The 11,225-nt window shown below is 39.0% G+C and overlaps 1 protein-coding gene across 5 annotated transcripts in view; it reads right to left on the reverse strand.

The window, feature by feature from the left end:
- Positions 1 to 4,423: 4,423 nt before the first annotated feature.
- Positions 4,424 to 11,225, reverse strand: part of Ntng1 (netrin G1) — a 321,200-nt gene continuing 314,398 nt past the window's right edge. For all 5 annotated transcript variants that reach the window (XM_074050873.1, XM_074050871.1, XM_074050872.1 and 2 more), the window contains one exon: positions 4,424 to 5,664. In XM_074050873.1, the coding sequence (XP_073906974.1) occupies positions 5,435 to 5,664 (230 nt within the window). In that variant the 3' untranslated portion in view covers positions 4,424 to 5,434. The remainder of the gene's footprint in view (positions 5,665 to 11,225) is intronic.

An 11,225-nucleotide genomic window follows, 5' to 3' on the forward strand; every position in this document is an offset into this window, starting at 1 on the left:
GAGCAGCCCTCCTTCTGAGCACAAATACAAATGAACAAAAATGACATTATATTCTTGCTGGCCTGGGGCAAAAGAATCACCTATTTTTAACAGGACTTCAGGTGTGTGATTTTCTGCCATTTTCTTTCTTTTATTATATTAGAATGACTGACCCCCCCCCAAAAAAACCAGGCAGTACTGTCAGGGAGGCTTCAGGATACAACTGTGGTACATTGTATCTTTAAAGTAACCTGACACATTGTCCCCTTGCAGGAATTTCAGTCTTTTCAGAAGATGTAAGAGGGGTAACAATTATTTTTTCTCTTTCCAGTCGTTTTTTTTTTTTTTTCTGTTGTAGAATTCCTAGTTCACTAATTAAATAATAGTTAAATGTGTCACCTATGAAAAAACTGGGAGTGAGTTAAGAAAATGGGGATTATTTTTACTTGCAATCCTCTGCAGTTTGCTTCAGCCAGTCTAGCTCAATCTTTAGTGCTAACATAATTAGGTTTTGCAGAATAATGACCCATTTTACCAGCTATCATTTCAGGTTAATAAAAACATCACATAATTTTAAATGTTACTACTCCAATTTTAATTCATCCTTCAATTAAAAGTAGCTTTGGGGTGATGGGAAAAGGCAGAGGGGGTATCCCAGCATGTATTAAATGCTCAACTGCTTAAAAATGACCCCTAAAATGAAGTCTTCTAGGTAGTTATTTCAGCACCTACTCTAAAAAAAGTACTAGGGGGCACAATTTTCCTGCTGTAATAGATCTCAAATCACTGCATTTTATTCAATTATTAATGTGTTTTTCACAGATGTTATTTTCTCAATTCTACTTAAATGCAATAATATGATTTATGCTGGGGATATGTCTGTTACTTAGCTATTTTATCTTCAGATGCATAATGAAGATGATAATATGTGAGTCACACCCTACCAGGTGTTGAGAAGAGTAAAAGTTCTCTGTGTTCCCGAGACTACTGGTGAAAATTCAAAACAGGAGGGTTGGCATCCTTGGTTCTTTCTGACTTCATATTATGTTTATGTGCAGTTTATGTGGGGAATTTGTTGGCATCTGTTTTAGGTAACTAAAGGAAAAAGGTACTTTTAGTGTATGAAAGTAAAAAAATATATAGTTAGTTAAAATAAAAATTCATTCTCTATGGAAATGGTCAGAACTTTCAGAATGTATCACACATTTGACATTTATTAGAAATAAAATTGATTAGAATATTGTGCTAATTTCCAGAAGCAAAGAGAGTTGTTCATGGCCAGACACTTGAGTCAAACCCTGGGGGTCACTTCTTATCTCTGTTTTTTCATTCCCATATATTATAGAAAGCCATCCAAAAGTCCTTATTTTCCCTTGGTCATTCATATTGTTCCAGGTTGTGTCTTAGTCACTACCACATCCTTATCACTAAAGGCTGAGAGTAAAGTGGTAGGGAAGGAATTCAAATTCAGACCCCTGAAGCTGAAGCTTGAAATCATTCCAGATCATGATGAGTTCCATACAACAAATAGACAACACTGAGCTCACAGCTCCCCATTCAATCCTGTGAGTAGAAAAACTATTCAATAGGTATTTTATTTATTAATTAAGAACATACCATTTTCCATATAGGTTAGAGCATCCTGCTTTAGAATACTTGGTCTTTCTATCCTAATATTACTGGATTATTGATGGCAGAGCGTGAAGGAGATGGAACAAAAGGTTTGATTTCAGAATTTATTCATGGTTGTTCCCAATAGCCCTTAAATTCCAGTAAGGCCACAGGTCCAAGAAAGGGTCTGGCGCAACACAGTGAGAGGGACTGTTGATCTGTGGATTCCATGCCTTTTCCCAACCTGCACCTGTCTTTATGCTCCCTGGGCAAGTGACTGCCTCTAAATGTTTGCAGGATCCACACATGTGTCTAAATATTTGAAAGTTATACATCAAGTTAACCAAGTTTTAGTAAGATAGGTTGCACCTTGCTGCTTTGACATGTATGTTTTCACAATAGTTGGAAGCCCAGGTATAGATTTAGAAACCTTGGCTTGCTCACGATCTTTACTGGACCCTGGCTCTAAGGTCAACTTACCCATCTTTCTTCTATCTCTCATTACTGTCTTTTCCAGTCCTGATATTTAGGACTCTTTGCAAGTCATTCCCCAGTAAGCTGTCCTGATCCCAGTTGGCAATCCCCACTTTGCCACACCTTTTATGCAAGGAATACAGTCATGGTGCTGCTTGTCTTCCGGAGTTTGGAGCCCCAGCGGAAGCACACGCTCGCCCCAAAAGTGGGTAGGGATGTCTTGGTAGATTAGGTGACTGGGACAAAGCTGGAGAAGGGTGAATGTGGCCCTTCTAAGCAAGGGCTCCTCTTTGCTGACACTAAAATTCACCTTCAGGCTGTGTAAAAGTAAAAAATGGACCATTCTCACATAATGATAGGGCAGATTAATTATCTTCCTATAACAGCAACACTTTCTGCATGGCTGAAATTTTGTCTCAAATTTTATATTCATTGATAGTTTTGAGGAAATCATATTTTCACTCTGTGGAAAGTTGACAGATTTACTCACTGCAAAACCATATTAGCCCATCTTCAGGGATCTGTATTCAAGTAGAAACAGAGCAAGAACGAGGACCCCAAATGCAAGGACAACTTAGTACATGCTTTTCAATCCAATCTTGTTTTTAGGACATAATATTGTCGATGAATACAGTATTTGCAAGGGTGCTAGAATGCAGCAGACAAGTAAAACCCATTTGAGTTGGGGTTTCTTTGAAGGAACCAGTCTTTAAAAAAAAAAAAAAAAACTTGAGAATCCCGATTAAAGAGAACATTTCATTTTCATTTGTTATATACCTAAAAGTGAATTTTTATTTAAAGCTGATCACATCACTTCAGGATATTCAGAAAACGATATCTAAATACACCGAATGCAAGATATTTCTCATCAATTTAGATTCCTATAGCCTCATAAAGATGAAATGCAGATGAGCTGATTTAGATCAGACCTTCATTAAATTTGAGAATTAGCTTTTAGAATCCAATGTATTGAATTGTGCAGTGTCTGATTCCTGAGCATTGTGACGAAGCCATGAGTGAATCTATAAAGTGCGTCGTTGCCAGAAATAACACAGTCTGCCTTTGGTTTGTGCTAATAAACTATAAGACAACTTAAATTCCATTTTAATATTAGAAATCCACCTCATTATAAGTAATCTCAAACTCTGTATGCTATCAGAATGCTCATGTATTCTTTGGTGAGCCTGAAATATAATTTTCTATTTATGCTTCTAATGTAAATCTCCAATTTCTGATTGGCCACTCTGGTACTAAGCCAGAGCTCTAATTTATTTCCATCTTTTCTTATTTCTGATATAAAAAAAGACTGCTGGCTTGAATAACAAACATTCAATCGACTTAGACACGGGGTGGCAGGCAGTACAGGCATTACCTGTTTACCTTTTATTGCCTTCTTTGAATTGGTTTTTCTGGGGAAAAAAACCCAATAAGACATGCTGTTCCTTCATCTACTTTTGACTCGGGTTATTTATCAGAAGACATCCCCCACTCTCTTTTCAGCAAGGAATGGCAGCAGGGTGAAGAACTTGAACTGGAACTAGGCTTCCAAACTAATATGATCATAGGTTATTGCTCTACCAAGTCATGTAGGACTTCATCGTCCTTCAGACTGTGGCTTGGGCTGACAATTGTTTTTGTTTCCAGGAGACACTGCTGCCAACACATTTGTAACCTGTAGGACTACATAGTGCTGGGAAGGGGATACACACTGTTGTAGCCTCTTTGGAAACTTTGCAACGGTTTTCCCCCTCCCACCTTCCCTTGCTGCCTTGCACAGTAATTGGCCTAATAAAAGGCAGAAACAAGAATTTATTACACCTTGGGCGGTACTTAAAACAAACTTTATTCCAGGAACAGCAGTTATGTCTCCTTGCTGCTGTATATTTTGATATATCATTTAAATACTTAGTCTGAATATATTCAAAGTCAAATTGGTAATCACTCAATTTCCCTGTGAATGTCCTGGTTCCCCAAATGGCCTCTTCTGATACTCCATGTAAACACTGTATTTGTAAAGACACATAGATCAGCATCCCTGGAGTCACATGCTCACCATCAATCTGTGAAAATAGCATGACTTAAAAATAAAAGTCACTTAGTACTTTGCCAACAGACTTTAGCATAATCTTGGCAGTCACTTAGAATTTCTTTCTCTTTTTGCTGTTATAATTTTTCCCAAGTGGAAATAGTCTCATATTTTGCTGAAGTTCTCCAAGCTACTGAACATCAATCCATCTTCCTGGGTACTAAATTCGTCAGCTGAATATGTTCAGTCCACACAGAAATCAGTAAAGTGAATATGAAACTGTTTGGTGACTGTTCCTTTCATCTTAAGAAATTGCAATACAAATTCCTGAAATCGTTTATGCAGGAATTTTTATTCTTTAAATCTTCCAGTGTTAAAGCAACAAGAAAACATTTAGAATGTCCTTTGGTGGAATCTTATTACACTTGTTATATATGTAAACTGATATTCTTTGATGTCAGCACGTTCGTTGCCCTTACAGAGAAATCTCTGCACAATGAAACAAAACAGAATGAAAGAGGACAAAATAAAATGTCAGTCTTTGCTGATTTAAATTAGATACATTAACAGATTGTCTGGTAAACACAAATTGGCAATAATACAAAAAATCTACATATTACAGTATTTCAAGAAAAATAACTTCATTTGAATACAAAAGGATAGATACACTTTCTTTTTTTCCTATAGCCACTCTTGGATCGTGGGTGTGAGCTTGCACTGGGTGACTCAGTGCTAAGATATACAGGGGATGACTGGCTTGCACTTTGGAGGGGCTGTTACACATGTGCATTACTAACAAAAGACAAAGAAATCCTTCAACCAACAAGGGTTACAGAGCAACGTTCACTCAAGCACAGGTTGGAAGGGATTCAGGGACTGAACAGCTTGTAACAGACTTCCTTATACCCACAATGCACCTGACAGCAAAGATGCTTCTATTTGGTTGGTCCACACACTGGGCAGAGCGGTACTAAGGTGCACCACGTTAGAGTAGCAAATGTTTTTAGTTGGTTGATTTGCTTGGGTTTTTTTTTTTTGTCTTTCCTGTTGGGGGTAGGGTGGCTGCCACGGCCTTCCCAATCCACAATGAGCTCTGCAGCTTCGCAATGTCATTTGCAGAGATAATACCAACAGCTGCCAACTCTTCTGGAGTCAGAAAGGAACAGTCTTGACTCCGATGTGCTATCTGCATCTCATAGATATGGCTTAGTTCAGTTAGGCCTTCTTAGTTTGTACACTGTGTGTTGAGTGTGTATGTGCGTGTGTTTTCTATGTTAGTAGCAAATGCTTGGGTTGTGTTTGCTTCCCCATGGCACAGGCCTGTCCGATGGCTGGATGCGAAGCCTAAAACCCCAGGGGGCTGGCTGTCCCCAGGAGCACGGTTAGCAGCAGCAGCACTGCTGAGCCCTGTGGTGGAGGACCCTGGCCTGAGTCGGAGCCACAGCTGCCGGCCTCTTCACACCTCAGCTTCTCACAGAGGATGCCTGTGTAGGCAGCCGGGCACAGGCAACGCACATTGTTGTGACATGTCCCTCCATTCTGGCAGTGCAGGAGCTCATTGTCGCAGACGTTGGCTGTAGAATGAGGGGAAGGGGTGGGGGCAGGAAGGAGAAGCAGAATCAATTTAAGTTCATCGGGTACAGCATGTTTTCAGATTTAAAAAAATCTCTATCGATCTTGTGTGTGTCCCCACCCCCCTTCCACTAACTAAGTATGTGACACCAATTTCCAAACAAATGTAGTTTTGCTGCCTTTGTTTTTATCAGATTAGTTCTTTTCATATAGGGTTTTACTGCAATCTTGGATATGAATGTGTTCAGTTCAGGCTATCCATACAAAGCAATGCAATACTCCTTATCTTCTTCTCATGGAACTGGGGCCTATTGTGACCTGGGGTTTTAAAGGTCAAGGGCACAGAGGTTTGAAGCCAGAGGTATTTCAAATGCAAAGCAGCATTGCTAAAGTGACCAAACACCTCTAAGGGAAGGTCATTCTCCTTGAACTTGTTCCCAGAGCTATGAACATGCAGACAGCAGCAACAGGGAAACACAGGGATGAGGGTTTGGGAAGGAAGAAGTAGCACGTTGCAGGCAGGCAGCAGCCGGGTGGGAAGAGGGAAAGCATGTCTCATGGGAGGAGTGTGAGGAAGAGCAGTCACATTTGTCCCTGAAGTCTATTAGGATTTTTATCACCTTGTAAATACAGAAAGTAGAACCCACGGTTACCTTGATTTCTGAGAATAGTAATGAATGCAATGGTGAAAGCCTGATTACCAAAATTTCATTACATCCATCAATTAATAGAGTCAGCCTGAAGGAATCAAAACAAGCAATTCGAGACTGAAATTCATCCACAGCCTCTATCATGTAAGTTTCACCTCTAATAATGTCTTATATCTTCAAAATTCTGGTTATCCTCATTAATTGTGTGTCTCTTATTCGTTTAGATAATCAAGGTTTCACTGATTTGGCAGAATGTTAAAATAGGACCCAGGGAAATTAACAGAACAACAAAGAGTAAAAGAGCCAAGAATACTTCCCAGCAACATATGCTGCTTAAGCACTTAACATATAGACCACTTTGGACTGGGGGAGGGAGGCAGAGCAGAGCAGAAAAAGTAGCTTTTTAGAAATGATAATTGCTTTTTTTTATTTAAAGAAAAATGTCATGGTCAAATTTCCCCAGTGATGCCACATGAATTAAACACACACACACACACACACACACACACACTCTCTCTCTCTCTCTCTCTCTCTCTCTCTCTCTCACACACACACTCACACTCAAACACATACTTAATTTGAAATATTAAGTATGAACTATTTTTAAAAATAACCATCCTCCAGGTAATAATTCCACAGAGAATGTTACCTTGTCCATTAGTCATGCTCAATAGTCATGTACCTTCACGGACAGCATTTCACATACAACATGCTAATGTTTTGAGTAGAAATGAGCTGAGGAAAGATGGTGGCAGGAATTATTTGGTTATTTATCAACTGCCTGAAACAGGGCCCTGTGTAACTACCCTCCTCAACATTCCTTTGGTGACTTCTGGGACAACTACAAAGTATATGGGAATAAGTTTTCAAATGTATCTACACTGTAACTGTAAATATCAGAAGTAACTGTTAAGGTATTAAATCCTTCAAGCTCAAAATACTGTTACAGGATGCAGTGTTCCAGGGCTCTCATCGGATGACTTAGAAATAATAAATAATGGACCAAAGTTATGGTATTTTATAAGTAATTGCTAAAAATGCCAAGATCAGTAGATGTCAGATAAGTTCCCAAATATAGGGTGGTTAGCACCATGGACAAAACTTACAAAAGTCCCATGCTTCTGGTTGTTGTTAATTTAGGAAGCATAATAGGTTTTCAGGATTTTGTTTTGCTTACACTTCAAGAAATATCTGTTTAATTGGGGCAACATGGAATAAAGAGATCCAAAGAACTGTTGCCATTTAAAGTTAAAGATTCTCAGCATTTCTTGTTGTAGGCAGCAGATTACTGAATGGGACTTTTCCTTTCATTTGGGCACCAGAGGTAAGAAATATCTGTTCCATCAATATTGATAATTGCTTGCCTTGAATAATTGAGAAGAAATCAATAGTTAATTAAATATCACTCCCCTTTTAAAAAAAGCTATTTTTCTTCTTCTTGGACCTGACCGTAAATCAGTCGTTGAACAGAGGTTTTTTTCCCGAGGAACTAGTGATTAAGTTAAAATTCAATACCTTTCCTACATTTAAATAATCTGCTAGTTGGTTTTGATGATTGTGAGAAATTTAATAAGTATACAAGGAACAGATGTAGCTCAGGATTAATTATCTTATGGATTGAGGGACTATATTTTCTGTAAGACACAAATAGAAGAAAAACCTAGACTATGTTTCATTACTTTAGAATTCACTATAAAACACATGATATTTGGTCCCTTATTTGTGCTGTCCTATTAAAGTTCAACAAATGCAGAACTTTACCAGGTGCATAGTACTCTCTAACCGTTGGGATCACGTGGTAGAAGCACATTTAAATATAACCATGGGTCTTACCTGAAATTCACAACCTCACCCTTCATCTTCATGTCATTTTGTATCAAAATTGAGTTGGCTAATGAACAAACTAGTTAAATATCATTGAGATCTTCTTCAGCATATAAAACCTTGTACTAAATACCATGGAGAAAATAAAAGAAATATCATGCATGATCTCTCCTCATATGGGTTCAAATGTGGTTGAGAGGATAAAAATATACCCAAGAAATGATTTATTATTTTTTTCATTAAAATGTACTTATCTGTTCCATCCTGCTCAACCAACATCTATTTCATACCAGGTATCCTGCTAGATTTTGTGGCTGTAGCTCTAACTTCCCTAAAGGAGCTCACAGCTTTGTAAAAAATAAACCAATAAAGATATACAGAGATATGATATGATATAAAATGACTACAATGGAAGTATTTGCAAACTGAGAGGGGAACACAAATGATGGGGTGAATAATTGCTTTGTGAAGAAAGACTAGGGAAGATTATAGGGATGAGGTTGTATTGGAACAAAGGGGTGTATCAGGCAGACAATGGAAGGAGGACCACTATGGGTGAGGAAACTATGAGCAAAAGCAATCAGAGGTAAGAGCAGAGTGTTGATAATTAAGGAAGTGTCTCTGAACTCTAAATCTACCCTTCTGATGTTGAAACCAGAACCCTGTGGGTTGTCTGCTATATTTGGTCAATGAGGGGCACTAGAAGGAACAGAGATGGAAGGAGGAATGAAGACATTTTCTTGTTCTTGTTTGATGGCTCTCCCTAACAATACTGCCCCTTTGGTGGTCCTCCATGGGAGTAATGATATTTGATTTCAGTGCTAAGCAATGGTTCCAGTGCTTAGCTTTACTCAAAATCAGTGTCTACTCTCCCCTGGATGTTCTTGCATAGCTGGACAGCTTCCCTTTCCCAGGCTTGAGCCCAGTTCAGGGAGCTGTTACCTGTGGTAGCCAGGAGAGTCCCTCCTCAGAGGTGCAGGTTTCAGATCTATGAGGTCTCTCATCCTAATTTTCAGCTTCTGAAAACCCTATCCTCTATCATGTAATCCCTTAACCCCAGAATGAGAGCTGCTACCTGTGGAAGTAGTTACTGTCTAAGAGTTACCTCAGTGTCCTATTCTCATTTTGAAACTTGCAGACACCTGTTCTCCCATTTCCTTTAATATTTTTCTCTGTTGAAATATCTAGCATAGTTTCAGTTTTCTCACCTAAACCTGACTGAGGGACACATGGTCCATGTTAATGAATGACGAGTGGACTGTGGCTGGATTGCTTGGTGTGAACAGGGAAAATGGAAGCTGAATGCTATGTTGCATCCTAGTTGTGTGTAATACACTGAAGAGTTTAGGTAACAGGCAATGACAAGCTGCCAAAGATGAATAAGTAGAGTACAATGAGGCTAGGTCAGAAAAAGGACAGTCTAGAGGCGAAGAAACCAGACACTTCAACAAAATAGGCTGGGGTTAGGCTAGAGCACAGAGAGAGGGAGGAGGGAACAGATTTGGTGGCAGCCTATGTAAACAGGTAAGAAAGATTCTAAGGTTTCTGTTTGGGCATGTGAATATGTTATAAAGATTGAGAAAAGGAGATGGGGAACGAATCTGGAGAGAAAAAAATGAACTTTTTTGACCTATTGACTTTGAAGGGTCTGCAATTTCTTCTATAGATGTTTTCTTATTGGTTGGAAAGACTACGTAATGGTCTTGGAGAGAGTTCATCCTGCAAATACAGATTTGAAGCAGGGTGGTAATGGTCATTGTTACAAATATGAAGCAAAAGATCTACATCTCACTGGGACAATGTCGACCAAATAAAAATAGTGACTTCGGATAGAACACTGAAGAATACCAACATTGAAGCCACAGACACAGAAAGCAAGACGATAAAGGATGCTGAGAAGAAAAGATGTCAACAAAATGCAGTGATCACAGGAGGTTATGAATTTCATCGTGGACGTGTTCCTGCTGTGGATGGCTATCTAGGAATTAATAATCAGACTGGAAACGTGTGAGAGGAAGGGCACTTTGAGTTGGGCAAAGAAAATATACAAAGAAAGTATTACATGTTCTTGGTTGAATCTGACAAAAACAATTTTGGAATAATCAGAAAAGGCCCTGGAGATTTTTGAGGGGCTAATATTTAATGGAAGTATTTGGATGTCACTTTAAAGGAATGGTTCTCAAGATTTGGTTTGCCTCCCAAGGGGATTAGGCAAGGTTTGGAGATGTTTTTTGTTGTCACAACTGGGTAGCAATGGTGTGCTACTGACCCCTAGTGGGTGGAGGCCAGTGATGCTGCTGAACGTTCTGCAATGTATAGGACAGGCCCCCTTTTCTCCTCCCCCCCAAAAATTACTCCTCAATTAATATTAGTAGTAAAATGTTGGAGTCTTGGGTCAGGTTGTAGTCATAGCAGCAGAGATGAGCAGCTATCCCTGGTGTATTTTGGGAAAAACAGCTGAAAGTCTTGGCAGTTCTAGATCAAAGTGACAATGAATTTCCAGGTGCAGAGCCATTAGAGTTAGAGGTGACTTGGAGTGGAAAGATTAGAGTGAATCGTCTTGGGGGAATAAATACAGAAGACTTGGATCTAAGACAGACTCTTTAACACTGCTGGTAACTAAAGGATAAGAGGAACCAAAAGCATCTTTGTCATGTAATTCGTTTTTCTTTGCTGTCATTGAAACAGTAATACCAGAGCTTGCAGCAAACTCCAGGAATCATCTAGAAAAGCACAGGATGAGAAAATTGACATCAATTTAGGATACTGGTAGAACTACAGTTTCTTCCTTCTGATTTACAGATTACTGCTTTTCACAGGGGGGCTGACCTCTCTACTTTCAGGAATCATGGAATAATTCTTCTGTAGATACTCAGTGGATTTTCTGTTGCATTTACTAACTGCTCTGCTTTCATATCACACTGTGTCAGGGCAGAAGTCTTTATTGATAGAACTCGATGCTACATCTGCAGAGTTCCATCCCATTATGACAGACTTCCAAATACAAATCAGCTCACACAAAAAATAGAACCAGCAATGTCAAAGGTCTAGGCTGGGAAGGACAAGTCTGTTGACATCTATACTATCAT

Source organism: Castor canadensis, chromosome 12 (genome assembly GCF_047511655.1).
Source record: "Castor canadensis chromosome 12, mCasCan1.hap1v2, whole genome shotgun sequence".
Lineage (NCBI taxonomy): Eukaryota > Metazoa > Chordata > Mammalia > Rodentia > Castoridae > Castor > Castor canadensis.